Raw genomic sequence first — 16,562 nt, forward strand, 5'->3', positions numbered from 1 at the left:
ATTTTAGCATTTGGCCAAACCAAACATGCACCTGTTGGCCACACAACATGTGGGTGTGTTTGTTTTGGTGGTGCATTAAATTGGTAATTAATTAAGCTAGATGCAACCTTTTTACTTTTTACACCTATGCTGAGGTGAAGCTAATCAAAACTATGGGAAGAATACTGAGTTGCTATTGTTTCGACAGCCAAAAGCAAAAGCTTTTGCAGGTATCTCAGTTCATCTCAGTTCAAAATACTCAAACTAAAACTGTATTTATTTTTTAATTAAATTAAAACCAGCCCATTTATATTGTCCTTAAAATGACATCTTTTGCTGTTTATTATACAGAACATTATGTGTGCACCCAGCAGCCAGGTGTCCAAAACAGAGTAAACATGTAGCATATGTGCTAGTAATTATTGTAGTAATAATGTAGTAATTATTAATTCAATGAAACTGTTATTATTAACATTATTATCAGTCTGTATATTAGTGCATAGCTTTCACGCATTAAGATTTCATGATGATCTTTTTGAATGTTGGTCTTCAGAAGGAAAAAGAAGGAAAAAGACTGTATATTGTGCTGGGTCTCACTATGACTTTCTGACAGTTGCCAGAATTTGATTTCCCTATATGGGTCTTCATGATGTAGGATGATCTCACCAAAACAGAGTTACCCGTCAGGCCATATAACTACATGTTTACGCCTCGTAGTTCATTTGTAAAAAGTAAAAAAAAAAAAAAAGTCATAAACCAGACCAGAGCTAAAAGGCAACAATGTAAAATAAACTGAACTGAGTGCTCTAAACGACATGTCTGCACGGGAGGCGTTTCAGCCGTGTCTCATTTCCGTCCCAAGCACTTCTGATGGAACAGATTCGCTCCTATTTTAAACAATCCAGCTGTCTGCACGGGAAGGCTCATGTTTTACTCTCACTGTATGTATGTAAAAGTGACCCAAAGCATACTTTCACACAAGTCTATTTTATACCCTTTCACGCTCATAACTGCAGTGATTGTCTGCTGGGCTCTGAGCATTACCAAAATGAGGGTCTCTGGTCCACTTTTGTTGTTTGTGCTATCAGCTTATCTTAGCAATATCTGGTCAAGACACGTGATGTGATATCAGCATGCATTTTGGCCAGCAGCTGCAAGAAGCCGCTGCGACCACTTCAGCCTTAACTACAGGGGAATAGACCAGACTGCAACGCTGGTGAAATGCAGTTGCATACCCACAAGACAAGACAATGTTTCAAACAAAGTTCGAAGGCAGCCTCAGATCTTCAAAACTGTTATATTCATTCAAGTACTATACATTACAAAATTAAACAACACCTTTAAATTTACTACAGCTCTGATGATAGTTATGTATGTGTACATGTATATATGTACTGTGTAGACAGTGTATATTGTGTGTAAGTACACTCTGCTGTCCTTGCAGTCTGAGTATAACTGTCCCATACAATAGGTGCTGCTGCTGTTTGCTCTGGTTAACCGTTAGCGGGCATGCTAACCTTTGGACCTCCTTTGAAGCCAAATGGATAATTTGACCCCCTAAGTTCAAACCTCCATCTACAAACACCAGTCTGCAGGGATGAAAAGCGTAGCATGAGACGTGCTGCAGATGAAATGCTGTGTAGAGAAGGAGGCCGTTAAAACCTGGAATGCTTACCATTCAAACTGTTAAAATGTAACAACTTTGCCTTACAGAGCACTTAGGTCGGTAAACATTTGACTTATCTGGCAGGTTTGTAAAACACGTGGGAATTCACAGTCTGCTGAAGTCAACTGTCGGTCTGGGAAACTTCTAGGGATATGAGTCTTTTAATTATGGAGATTGCAGTGTGCCAAAAAGAATAATTATAGCCTAGTTTTAAGTGGTTAATTCTAATCCATTACTTGACTGATACATTTACAAAACCATTTATAGAACCAAACTATGAAGCGATTCATTGAATTTACATTTAAATGATGCTCTAATATATAACTTTACTAACTATAACTATTATTATTATAATAGTATATAGTATTATTATTAGTGATAGTAGGAGTAGGAGTATTTATAAAGGGGTCTTTAATAATCCACAGTGCTGGGCAGTAATTATTTGGGCAGCAATATAACAAGTCAAGTTTTTCATCTGAACTTATAAGTAATTAATAATTATTAGTATTAGTCACTAATAAGTATCACTTTTTTAAGGAGTAATAAGTACAGAGCCATTGAGTGCTGCCCATACAGAAATCTAATATATATCATGGGTGATGTTGCCATATATGTTAATAAGATATAGGTTTGTAACATATATGAAATACCCATAGTTAAATGTATATATGTACATGTATCAAAAAAATGTTATATGAATTTTTATATAGCGTCACATGTTGCAACCATATATGCTAACAATATATATTTAATTTAAATATGGAAGTTTATTAAAACAACAAACCTACAATAAAAATTCCATATGCTCATATATGTTTTCTTATTAATTTCTCTTTACACTAAGGACTTTCAGACCTTAGTCTGTAACATCATATATTGACAGGCTTTGGGATGAATATATTTACATAACATATGTCTACAATATAACCATACATATGTTAACATATATATTTGTATGGGCTATACACATATGGCAATTTTATTTTATATGTACAGTACATATATGCAAATTCAATACATCTACATATATTACATTTGGGCGATTAAAGTAATATAATAAAGTTCTTCATACTGACAAATGAGTAAAATATTGCAATTACTGTCGTGAGTGACACTAATTAATCACACTAACTGAATACATACAATTCTGATGTCCTCACTCTGGCATCAACCTAAGTTTTTTTTTACACATAATATCTAAATTCTAAATGGCCACGACATTCACTGAACAAATTTATCCTCACAAAACAAAGAACTTTGGTCTTGAGCCAAACTTTTTTTTTCCACAGTTAGTCATAAGAATCCAAAGCGGTCTCGTTCCCTCTGTCCACACACACACGCAGACACACACTCCTCCGATCTCTCGCCCACATGTGCGTGCTTCCTATTCCTCCCGTTCTCTTGCTTATTCTTTGTTTCTTCTCTTTCTCCTGCTCTCTCCCACAAAGGAAATTAATGGCATTATTATTAAGTCTTTCTCTGCCCCTGATTGAAATGGCAGTACATTGACCCACTGCATCCTGCTGCCTCCCCGGTCTCTCTCCATGAATGCCGTGTCTTTGTAGTCTCAGCACAATTAATCATACAAATGGGCATGACAGCGCACAGAGGCCTTCACAGAGCTGCACTCGGTGGTACGCACAAAAGGAAGTGTTTGTGTGAAGAGAGCTCGGGAGAGAGAAGTTCAAACTCTGCCTACTTTTTCACCTCTGCACTTCTGACCAATCACTGCTTAAAGTGGCATCCCATCCGTCCCCACTCTTTACTCCACTGTTAGAAAGGTTTAGGGGGAGGGATTTTAAATATTGTTAGACAGTTCAACAAGAACTTTAACATGACACTCATTTTAAAATATGATTTGGCAAAACCCTGATAGTGGCTGACAGTCACCTGACCTCTGTGGGAGAGTCTCATTACAGCTTGTTGTTGTCTGGATGTCTGCAGATCAGGCACTCGGACGTGTTCTTACAGGTCTTCCTCTAAAGGTTATGTAAAGGTTTTGTGTAAATTTTTGGGGGATTTCTGTTGTTGACGCAATCACTGCTTAACCTCACAGAAGAAAACAATCCAAGAGACAAGAACAAACAGTCAGTGCAGTGCGAACTACACCTAAACGCCACCACTGTGAAGAGGAGCTGGGCCACCCACAAGCTTTCCTCTAAAGCTTAACCAGGGATCTACAGGCCTCATGATCTTCCTGAAATACTTTTACTATTTCCTTGATGGAAGTTGCCCTTCGCCCACCTTGTCCACTGTGCAACACCCCTACCATTCTCCATTCTCAGACCCCCCACACTCCCCAAACCCCCACAGATGCCCCACCAGAGTTATGAATTGCACCTATCAGGGTCCAACTAAATCCTGTGATTAGGGGGAATTTGCCGAAGGGAAAAATGTCTGTCGTTGCAAAGAATGTGGAAAATTCCTAGCAGACAAGCAGCCTTTTGTTGGGAGGGTTTTGGGGTGGTGGTGGGTGGGGCAGGGGGGTTTGCTCTGAAAAGAAAGAAAGGCGCAGACAAATTGGATCGGCTCCATTTAGGAGCCTTTGCTGTTTGAAGTGAAATCTGTTCCCAAGTATCTCAAAGGAAAAGCGGAAGAAAAGTAGAAAAAAAAATGCAATGCAATATGTCTGCGCAGACTTTACAAATCTTTCTTTGCTTCTTGGTTATTGAATTTTGCATTCACAGAATAACAAAAAAAAAAGACAAACATGCTTTTGTTTGCTTCAGTGTACGTTATGTTTGTGAGCTCAGCAGTCTTTAGTTTCTTGGAACCATTTAATCCAAATGCACGCGGCTGTGTCCCAGTGTGCATGTGTGGCTGCTTTGGAACAGGAAGGACTCTGTGCATGGCACTGTTTTAACAGAGCGTTGCAGATGTTATGAATTAACCTGTAGTGTCTGGAACGGCTCACTTCCTGCCTCATAATAGTGGTAGCAGAAATACGCTAATGCCATAAATGTCCAAATCTATTTAAGGAATTTGAAAGAACGGCATTGTGAAAGGAAGAGGGAAAAAAATTCAAGCCATCGCTGCACAAACACCCTGGACAACGCAGGACAGCCATGTAACTTCCTGTGTAAAACAAACGTTACAATGTACCTGCAATAACTCTTTTTTTCTGTCATTTGTTTTGTTAACTGCTTTAATTGTCATTCTCCAATTTCTCCCCTAAAATCAATAAACCTGATGTTTCCCAAATTTCTTTTAATACTAACTGTAACAAACAGGCAAACCCACATATGACTGTGCCTGACATACGAGTTTTTTCTTTAGATGTTTAATTTGCCAGCAAAAAAAAAAAACTAAACATCTTCCTCAAAATAAGTATTTGTTTCCATTTAAAGAAAAATGCAATCTGCGGCTACTGCATGTGTAAATCCTTCCTCTAGCAATTCAAACTATTTGCCATATTTGCTACCCAGGGTTGATGTTGCTGTTGCATCATGTCTCCTGAAAACATGGTGCATCAGTGTGTCCCAGAGCATTTTTGTCAGGAAAGATTTTTACTTTGTTGAAGCAGTGGATAAAGAAAAGTAAGAAAAGAAAACTGTGCTGTGTAATATGACAACTGAGTAATCCCATGTTGAGCAGAATGTTAAACTCCACTGCTTTTTACATCCTAATCTATGTAGCAGCTCTCTGCCATGTTGTTGTAGATGAAGACTCAGAGTGAAATGATTAAACTCCAGAGACTGCAGAAGGGGAAAAAAGGGGTGGGAGCTGGGGGAGGGAGGCATAGGTGACCTGTAGACATCCGCTAAGGTCCCAGAGAACTCCTGATGTTTGTCGTTGTTGAGCCCCTGTCTGAACAAAGGCCTCTAGTGGATGGAATTCAACCTTTTAGCCTGGCAGCAGCCGTGGCTGGAGGAAGGTGGGGGGTTGAGAATGTAGGGAATGAGGCAAAGCTGCTGCCCACCCCCCAACTCCTTTCAGAGTTTCTCTGTGGTCTTTGAGGTCTCTCTTTCTCTCACTCTTACAAATAGCCTGGTGAAGGAGTACGATACAGCAGCGACCTAAAAATAACTAAATGCACAGCACACAAAAACCAAGTCACTACAAATGTAATTAACCACAACCTTAACACAAAAACTCCTCTTCATGCGAGGACAAATGAATGTATGAATGTGATTCTAATTTTCATATTCGCTCACATGTCTGCCAGAGCACTCAAGTAAGTTTTCTGAGGGCAACCTCACGAGTTAGGATACTGTAAAATTTCCATAACACGTCCAACATGGCACAACTCTGAACTCAACCAGATTAACTTGAAAGAACAATGCCACGGGGAGAGATTAAAGGTCCCATATTGTATAAAATGATATTTCCATGTGTTTTTTGATGATAAAGCAGGTCTAGGTTCTATATTAATGCTGTGAAAGTAGCAAAGCCTCAGTCCACAGAGAAATGCACACAGCCTGTATTCAGAAACTGAGCCTTAAAACCAGCCGTCAGGACTTCTGGAACTTTGTGATGTCACAACAAAGCAGTCACCACCCTCAGCTACACCCCAATCCAAGCCCACCTGGATCAACCATCCAACCTTGGAGGATTTGGTTTCTCTGAGTGTTTACCTGAAATCTGCTATATTTTTATTTGCCAACTCAGAGAATAGTCAAACAATCAGAAGAGGCTCAGATCCTCTCTTCTAATTGGTTCAATCACCTGTTGTTGCAAGAGCTTCAGAGAGAAGCCTGAGAGAGGAGATGTAAAACTACACTGAGATGATTTTAGGTTCTTAAAACCACCAATACATATTCTTATGGATATCAACACCAAAAAAAAAACACATTAAAAGTGTAAAATATGGGCCCTTTAAAGCAAGTCTGTCAAGCAACAACATACATTTCTAATAATATAATGATGAACCGACAATTCAATAACCTTAAAGGACAATTACAAAGTGCTTCACAATAAGACAAATCTAGTCAACTTTAATAACCAAATAAATAAACTAAGTTTGAAAAGAAATCCATAAAAAGCTATTTTAAAAAGGTGGGTTAATAACATGCGAAGACAGATTGCTGCAATTATCTAGTCAGGTAATTCATTCAAGTATAGATGCCTCAACAGCAAAGGCTCTGTCACATTTGTGTTTGAGCTCTTAGAACAACATGAGGAGAAGCGTCTGCAGGTTCTCGGGGAGCGAGGGGGAACATACGGCACTACGAGGTTAGATACATGACTTGGAGTTTTAAAAGTTCTCAGATTTTGTAATCAGTTGGAAAAGGTAACCAGTGGAGCGATGCCAAGGATCAATGATGGCCTTGTTTCTTAGTTCCAGTTAAAACCCTGAGCTGAGTTTTGAATGAGCTCTGCCAGAGACGCCAGAGAGCAGGGAGTTAAAATGAACACATTTGAAGTTGTTTAGGAGATTCTCTATGATTGATTTCAAGTAGATGGGTGCAGACCCAGAAGTTACACAAGCATTAGTAATTTGAATTTGATTTGGGCACCCATGGGTAGACAGTGAAGGTCGATGAGTAGTGGAGTGACCTGTACCCTTTTGGGCAAATCGAAGACCAGATTGGCTGTAGTAATTCTGACAGAAGCAAAGGGAAATGTGCAGTGACATAGTATATACAGAAACAAAGTCCAAAAGGTAGGTTTTAAGTTTAAGAGATTTTAACACACACACACACACACACACACACACACACACACACACACACACACACCTTATTCAGATGTTTCTAAATGAATAGACATGTTGTATTCTGCTAAGGCTCTTATTTTTATCCAAAAACGTACATCGTCACATTTTGTTCAAAGCTTTTGTCGAGTCTGAAAAAATCACTGATGAAAGTTTCTGGTTTCTGTGTAAACACAAGTGAATCCTCTTCACATGAATGAACTTCAAAAACACATTCATGTTTCTTGGCTCAGCAGAGATACAGTTTTAACACTGTTTTCCCAGGGTGTGTGTGTGTGTGTGTGTGTGGTATCAGCTACTGTATTGCCACTGCCTATTCAAGATCAAGCAGGTTTTTGACAGTATTTTTATCATAAATCACACATTGGCCTCTTGACATGATAAAACACATCTCTAAGCTCCAGTATCAGTTTGTGAACTTCACCCTGTTCTGACACTTTCTTTCCACCTGAGAAATGAGAAAACCAAACTGCTTGAGGGCTGTTTTTTTTCATGTAATTAAAAAAAGTGCATTTATCAGACTCTAACATATCTGCTATCACACAGTTCTGGATACCTTGGATTCTGGCCAGTTAGGCCACAGTAGACAGCTGAGATATTTAGGTCAGGAAGACATAAAATCCTGGATGGCAGGCAAGTTTCTCCAGCTCAATCAGAGCAGATCACAAGTTACATTATTTGGATCTGGAAAACTAACTAACATTATTACCCCCAATATTGACACAGCACATGACTCCAAAATCTTGGAGTCATATGTGATTCATTATTGAAGTTTGCGTCATCTTGACATCATTATGTCAAAACTCAAATCAGTTCACTCTACATCGGACCTGGCCCTCGTATCCTCCTACTCTGTTTGCTGTATCTCGTTCAGTATCACTCCGTCTTCTTAATCCTGCTTCCAACCAGTTCAAAATGTTGCTGCAAGAGTAACAGGGTCAAAAAAAGGGATTACATCATTCCCATCCTCACCCCCCAGCACTGGCTCCCTGTTAGCTATAAAACTGACTTCAAAATCCTGCTGTTTGTCTACAGAGTCTTCTTCTTTTATTGCAGAACTCCTGTCCTTATATCACACTGTCAGAAACCTGAGCTCCTCTGATCAGGTCCAGGTTGCTGATGACCCACAGTTGAGCAAAGAATAAGGTCACCTGCAGAAAATCATAGTTCATCAGCAGAAAATTCCATGAATACTTCCAATCAAATGATGGACTTGAAATAATAGCTAGATACAGCCAAGGTGGTAAAATATTCATCATGTTCATCACCTTAATTCAGCCACTTAACATGCTAACATTTGCTAATTAGCACTAAATACCAAGTTAAGCTGAGGCTGATGGAAATGTGTAGAGTTGTTGTGATAACAATGCTAGTATTGTAAATGCCTCTGATAAAGCATAAAATACGGTATCGGGTATCGGCGAGTATGCAAATTGCATGCACCACTTAATTTATCAATAAACATGAAGTTTTAGTTTCACACCCAGATAAAACAGCACTTTCCCCTGGAAATCAATTCGTCTTCACTGCCCTAAAACAGTTGCTTACACAGGAACCAACTACTGTTTTAGAGCGGCAAAGACGAACTGATTTCCTGTAAATTTGTTTACCGTTAGCTGTTTGCAAAATGTCTGCAATTTGAGGGTGGCACTAATGTTAGGACAACTAGTGCAGGACCTGTTATTTCTTTCACGATTTATTTTTTTATGATTGACAGTCAAATTAGATAATAAAAGAAAGATTCTATAGCATTTATGTATATGTTCATATTCTGCAGTATTCAAGTCCAAATTCAGTGCAATTTTCTGTCTAAATACCTATACTGACAAAATAATCTTAACTACTAGTTTTTCTTTATCTATTTATGTCTCAACTTTTTCATCTGCATGTCATGGTAGAATTGTCAAATGGAACCTAGCTCAGTTATCAAAGGGGTAAGAATTAGAATTAGAATCCTATCCTGCCTTAAGACCAGAACATACACTACTAACTTGACAAAGGCCACAAGAAGCATTCCAGTGGGACATCTAAGAAGTGACAAGCAGTCAGCACTGACCACAGTTCATTCTTCCCTGTTGCCAGTGGACAGCCGGTGAAAGATTAAGATGGATCAAGATTTAACCAGAGGTATTGTTTCTGTTATTTCATGATGTAGATATGGAGCTTTAGAAATTTGCACCATCTCCTTTACAGGGTAAACTCAATTTGCTACTGAACATTATGAGTTTCAGTTAAAAGCAAGTACGTGCAGCTTGAGTTTAAATACTCTTATCAAACTTAAATTTCAAATGTTCAACAATGAGTTTTCATGCTCCTGAATATATTGTACTATCAATTCATATTCAGCTTTAGTCTTTAGCCCTGATTCCACACCTCACTCACTCTGGAGAGTAACTCTGGATCTGTTGCCCAAAACCCTTGAGGCCAAGTTGAATATTTTCTCTATAAGGTGTGCCAAGGCTATAAAAGGCTTTTTAATGTCTGACACTGATCACAATATCACAATTACGCCTGCCTTACACATGCACGCATCCAAAGGGAAGAAGTTTTTAACACGCTGCTGGTTTCTGAGGACCTTCCTGACCTCTTCACCACTTCTTCAAAGCTGCAGGACAAACTCATAATTAAGGTGCTCGTCAACTCTGCCAGACTTTCCTACTTTCCTTCTCCCCTGGGCTCTGATTCCATTGCTTGGCACCTGCCTTCACTTTGTCCCGAAGCCAAGAGCAGCAAAGCCTTAAGTGAGATGGGAGTAGCCCTCTCCCCTTCACACTACATCAACTCCCCTAACACATACCCATGCTACAGCGCTTGTGCTTCCTTGCCCATTCACTTCATTTCCGCACATTTAATGCAGAGGGCATTAGTCTCACAGTAGACTCCATTTAACATGAGGGTTTGCACTGACACAGAAAGGAGAGATGGGTATGAGTGTGTCCTGGATGTGAGTTACTTCGGATGTGACTGCAGAGAATCGAACACAAAGGGGCAGCTGTGTTGAAGGCAGAGGGACAGCCTGAGGGCAGCGAAACAGTTTGGCTTCCAAACCCTGGCAGACAGGAACTGGCTGACCAGAGGAAAGGGCAAAGCACAAATAGGGCAGGCTAACGCAGCAGACTATATTCTCCTTCTTGCTGTCTACTCCTTTCCATGGACATATAAATGGTGCAGTTCCTGCTTGACATTTGTTGGAACAGTGCTAGAATAATCATCTTTGTTTCACTTTGTGTGCTGTCCCGGTGAAAATATTATAGATGTGCCATTCAGTCACTTCAGTAACCATCTCAGTATGATTTAACAAGAACTGTATCAGTCTATGCTCTGGGAAGTGTCTCCTGGTGATTTGGGTTAAAATAAGTACTTCCTCAACATTAGATGATCTTTGTTGTCACAACAGCGTGGTTTCCCTTTGTTCAACGGCCATAGATAAAAGAAACAACTTTCACATGGGAATGGAACAACGCTCTCCTGTGTCATATTCCTGTGTTGTGTTGACCTACCCATCCACCACAACCTCCTCCTGATGTGGACTTTGTCACTCTATATTTGTCACACTTTTCCCTTTGTTCCTGTCATAATTACTACGACCACTAGATGTCACCTAACAACAAAACGTAACTATGGCTCATAAAAACCTGCTGCACAAACTTGTTTTTTACAAGAGGACAGAGAAATATTGAGCATTTTTTTTAATTCCAACATTAAAAAGCTGAGGCATTCTTACAACAACAATTAGAATGGCATTAAGTAGAGCACAATCATTTGGCAAGGCCGAAAAACCCAACATTTTCTTCCACCGGATCCAGAATCTTTAACAGATCAGCACCACAATTTAATGGGTTTGTCCCTGGGTCATGTCCCACTCCTCCACAAGGTTTGGTGCAAATCGGTTTCATACTTTTTGCATAACTCTACTTACAAATAAACCAACAGGTGAAAACCTCCTCGGTGGAGGTAATAAACAGTTAAACGTCTGGGAACCTATGGATAAGCCCTTTGATATAGACAGTTGATGTTCCTCCGCAGTACGTCCATGTGTGGCATGATCTTATAAAACAATGCCAGGGAAAAAAACAAAAATCCTCATCTTGTTGAAGTTCCACCTTGTTGTCAAAGTTCCTGGAGTCCTCTGCGGCACCACTTCATCAAACGTGGTGGTTCACTTGGACGGCTGGGAGAAGAATGGAATGGAGACAAATGCAGAAAATCCATCCAAGGTCTGAAAAAATTGTGATGTGTGTGACATTGTCTGCTGCATGATGAGGTTAGATTGATGCACATGGCAGCAGACGTAGAGTGTTTTCTGTAGATATCCTACAGATGTTATGCTGCTCTCCACCTGCTGCTCACCTCACCTGGTCTCTGAGGGGACAGTGCTTGGCCTCTCTTAAAGCCTTGTTGCAACTGTATAATAAATGACCAGGGATGAACAAAGGGAGTAAGTAAATTTCTTCTAATAATTTGTGTGAACTGACCTTTTGTCATTGGCTAATGAGTTGCTCAGATTTAAAGTAAGACTGTTCACAGTGCTAGAGACAGAGTGAGAATTATAAGCACTGTAGGAAACATTTACCCACCTTCATACAAACATGTGTGTAACATTTTGCAGAACAAGGCCATCAGTTTCATTGTGGGAATTTTCCTGGGCCTGATTTTATTCCAGGTTTTGCAGACATGGTCCAGCTAAACTGAGCTTATACACTAGCCTCCATAACATGCATCCGCCCAGCACTGACGGGACAGCAACAATTTCACCAACAGAAGAATGATGGAGATGTTTACTTTGTTCATGCACAAAAAAACTCAAGAGTGCACCTTTAACTAAAGCAGGTTCGGCACAGTTAACAGACTACGAGCAATTGACCTCAATTACACAAAGCACAGAGGTCTCTAGGTACTGCTGTTCTATTTCCTTAAAAGTAATGTCATGGTTTTCATTGTTGTTGTCATGACAACACAAAGGCCTTTCTCATAGGCTGCCACACGCTGAGGATGCCAAAGCTTTACTGTAACAGAGCAGCAAACAGGGACAGAGGGTTGAGCCTGTAAAGGAACCAACACATTAAACCCACAGGACAGCAGCCATTTGGCAGCAGAAAAGGGGAACTGTTGTGCGCAACTGATGAATGCGATCTATTGGAGGGCAGAGTTCCCCCTTCAGGCTTTTACTAGCAGAGGAAGCCGGTCAACTGGTCAGCATCTCAGCACCTCAGCACCTGCACGTAGAAGGACAGGACCTGCAGCCAAACAGTGGAGGAGCAAGAGGACATACCAATGAGGGACTGACCCTGGATCAGCCGGGTCTGACTGACCCTAGCGGTTCCTGCCAGCTGTGTGTTGGTGGTACAGAGGGAGACTCAGTGTGTGACTTTTAATAACCCAAATACAAACCAAAGTCACAGAGACACACCACCAGCGGACTAAAATATCACAACTTACCTCACTTCCTGCTCACTTATATTTCAAGGTCCCAGATTTAACACTTTTCCTGTGTTGATATCGATAAGAAAATGTATTTGTGGTTTTAAGAACCAAAAACCATCCCAGTGCCTCCTCTCTCAGGCTTCTCTCTGGAGTTCTAGTAACAACACAGAGGCTCTGAGCCTCTCTTCTGATTGGCTGACTGTTTTCTGAGTGATCAAATAGAAATGTAGCAGATTTTGGGTAAACACTCAGAGAAACCAAATCTTGCAAGGTTGGATGATGGGTCCGGTGGGCGGGGCTTGGGGCCTGACCAAGGGCGGTGACTGCTTTGTTGTGACATCACAAAGTTCTAGAAGTCCTGACGGCTGGTTTTAAGGCTCAGTTTCTGAATACAGGCTGTGTGCATTTCTCTGTGGACTGAGGCTTTGATACTTTCACAGTATTTATATAGAACCTAGACCTGCTTTACAATCAAAACACATGGACATCTACCTTTAGACTGGATGGAGCTTTAATAGTTGGATTTAGGGAGGAGCTTGTTATACTTAACCCTAGAACACTAACGTCGGGTGATTTTCACCCACACGATTCTTGTCATGTGATTTTCATTGTGTTGCTGCTGTCTGAGTTGCATGGGTCCTTGGGTAGCTTCAGGCTGCTCATTGATGTCATTAATGGTATGTTTATTTCCCTCCTCCCATCTATGGTTTTTTCAAGAGGCATGCGTTCAGGTGATTTTCACCCGACGTTAGTGATGGTGTTACTAATTTTAACGTTAGTGTTCTAGGGTTAAAGTAAAAAGTTGTTATTCTAGGCGACCTGTCCAGGGTCAACCTTGCCTCACAGTTAATCTGTCCTTATATCACCAGCTCAACCATGTTTCAACTACAGTATACAACCACACCAACCACACCTGTGCGCACATTTTGCCTTGTAATATCTAAAGTCACCTCAATGTTGTCCACTAATGTTGTCCCTGTCCGCTAAAAGCTCATCATCTCCACTCAAATGGCAAAAAAACATGACTGTCTCATTATTCTCTTTGCTTCAGTTACTATACTCACAGTTGACAGTTTATTAGGAACACCTAGCTAAAACTAATGTGGTCTCATACAACAGTCCGATAATAAATATTTTATAATAGATTATGAGGCAAAAGCTAAAGGTCAAAGCTCCATTTGTCATTTTCTGCTGTAAAGCTGAATGAAGAAGAAATGAAAACATTCAGCTCTTTGACAGCCACAGTGAAATTCCAACTCACATATCTGTCACTGCTGCATTGCTCCTGAATCCTTTAATGATGAGCTGTGGTCAAAGTCAACAATAAGAGAGGCAGCTAAAGAGACTAATTATCCTGCTGACAGATCATTGTGCTAGTTAAACATTTTCTCGTCCACACGCTTCAGATGCAGCGAGGAGCAGCTGTGAGGCAGCACCTTTGATTGTCATGTGGGTGTCAGCATGTGCCCTGTAGCAGTCCGAGAGGCACACAGCCCACAGCACACAACTGGCTGGTTTGCAGTGCGGCCTGTGTGTGGCTCTGCCAAAAGGGTTGACGTGAAGCAGCTGTGTTGGTGTGTAGGTGTGCGTACATGCAGACACGCTGCAGTAAACCTCAACTGTTTCATCAGTTCAGTCTTAAGGGTTCAGCGGCTGCCTGCAGCGGAGTGGAGAAACTGATTTGTTGTGGCCGCCGCTCGGGCAAAGCAGCTGTGAGGCTGCGTCTGATAAAATCTTCAATATCTTCTTTGGGTTATTCCCAAAGATAAATTCCACACAGGAGATCGCTCCAGTGCCTTAACCCATTCACCACAAAGCCTTTGCATTATTGTCAACCATCTTACGCAGCATACCGTGAAGTTGTGTTCTCCTGTCGTCCACGTGGCCATTGCTCAGATTGCACACAGGCCTGAGTTAAACTGCACAAGGGGGCTGCACTGGTTGAGGTGTGTTATATAAAACCAAGCAGCAACCTCATGATAACTGTACGAGGGTTGAATTTTTATATCACTCACCTTAGAATTTCATTAAGACTTAAAGTTGTGTATAATTGAGCTGCGCTGAGTGACAGCTGGGTGGACGTATGCTTGTCACAAACCGACGTGCACCAAAGTCTCACCTCTTTGCCCATTTTTGGATTAGCAGGGAGTTAGTCGCTGCCAAGATGGCGATGGTGGAGCAGCCCACTCTGAGCTGCAAAACTGCTCTTTATTTACAGTCTGTGGTTACAGCACACATTATCAGGGTGGCAACACGAGGTAGTGTAGGAAACTGCACAGTAAATTACTAGAACTTGACAACAAAAACTGAGCATGGACCAACTTTTAGCCAGACAACCCTGTGTTGTTTAGAGTTAGGTCAAATCCAAAGAACGAAAATCAATAAAAATCAAATATCTCGGCTCTCCTCTGGTATCCCCTCTTTTCCCCTTCTCCTTTCGTCTTCTGTCCACTCCCCTCTTCTCTCCTTTACTCTGCAACATAAACTGAAAAGTATTGGAACATCATCTTAATGTACATTAAAAATGTGTATGCTTTTTCTTTCTTTTTTTTTTAACATGTAGGAATGTGAGGACCATACAGACAAAACAATGAAAGTGATTGTGAAGCACAGTGTCATGGCTGAGGAGGATCCATCAGATGTGTCTATTGTGATTGAGGGAAACACAGTGATGGAAGAATGTGGAAGTCGAACAAAGGCATGTGTTCTGCTGATGGGACTGATATATGCCCTCAACCTTGAATATCCACAGCAGCTGAAGAACACATCTGATGCGTTTCAGAAACTTTTTTTGGAGCTTGACGCGGCGAAACTACTGAAGAAGGTCCACAGCCTCAAACATAAGCTCATGCAATAGACATTCCCCTTCTTGTTCCAACAAGAGGATCTGCACACAGCTAGATGGAGTTGTGATGGTGTGTAATTTTATTTTTCTTCTCTGCTGCTCTCCTCCCTACCACACACACACACACACACACACACACACACACACACACACACAAGTTGTATGTTGTGCAGCCTCTCTCAGCCCACTCCCTTGCTGTCTGATTTCCCCAGATTGGCAGAAAAGGAACACCAATAGCAAGTGGCCGGCTTGGTCAATACCCTCAGTTTGTTTTAAATATGTTGGTGTTCACCTGTTCTATCCTCATCTAAATGTTTGATAGTGTACATGCACAGGAACATTGTAGAGTTTGCGTGTGTGCTTTTGACTTATGTTAAAAATATAATAAGTGGCCTCTGAAAGTGTTGTCTGCATTTGAGGCGGTTCAGTTATTTGTTGTATAAATGAACCTGTACTGCAGATTTGGTGAGTCACTGTTAAACTGTAAAGCTAAAGAGGCACAAGTAAGAGTTTGGATACAAGAAAATCCTCATGTGACTGGACATCCCTTGGAGCTCTGCTCTGATTTCCTCACTTCTCCTCTCATTTCTTCTGCCCTCCTTTCTTCTCTTCTCTGCTCGGATTCCATTCATCCATTCATTTCCACTTGTCTTCTCTGCTCTCCTCTTCTCTTCTATCCTCTGATCTCATCACTTCTTTTTCTTTTTGAGCAAGCTGGATGTGGGAAGATGTGTTTGTCATCTAGAAACATTTGAAGCTGTTAGTTTAGAAACATGTTCATACCTTGAAAAGCTGTGTGAAGGTGTTTATTGCACTTTATTCTGTGTTTTTGATAATTTTATGGATTAAAAACATTGAGATGATCATCATCTGAAAGTCTTTTTTTGGGGGGTGGGTGGTGGGAGGATCTTACCTTCTCTGAATAAGTAATGGTTACTAACTGATATTAATTATTTCTGAATAGTAATTATTTGGGGTAAATTTTACCTTCTCTG

General features: G+C 40.7%; 1 protein-coding gene across 4 annotated transcripts in view; it reads right to left on the minus strand.

Moving 5' to 3' along the window:
* hmga2 (high mobility group AT-hook 2) overlaps positions 1-16,562 on the minus strand; it is a 54,225-nt gene that overhangs the window by 23,864 nt on the left and 13,799 nt on the right. The window contains exon 4 of one of the 4 annotated variants that reach the window (XM_071502052.1): positions 13,179-15,195. The exons of 2 other annotated variants lie outside the window; for them this stretch is intronic. In XM_071502052.1, the coding sequence (XP_071358153.1) occupies positions 15,076-15,195 (120 nt within the window). In that variant the 3' untranslated portion in view covers positions 13,179-15,075. Of the gene's footprint in view, positions 1-13,178; positions 15,208-16,562 lie in introns of those variants that run through there. One more of the 4 variants, XM_071502051.1, reaches the window with a different exon arrangement.

This window comes from Trachinotus anak, unplaced genomic scaffold (genome assembly GCF_046630095.1).
Source record: "Trachinotus anak isolate AG129_WGS33_773 ecotype Australia unplaced genomic scaffold, CSIRO_AGI_Tana_v1 ptg000018l, whole genome shotgun sequence".
NCBI lineage: Eukaryota > Metazoa > Chordata > Actinopteri > Carangiformes > Carangidae > Trachinotus > Trachinotus anak.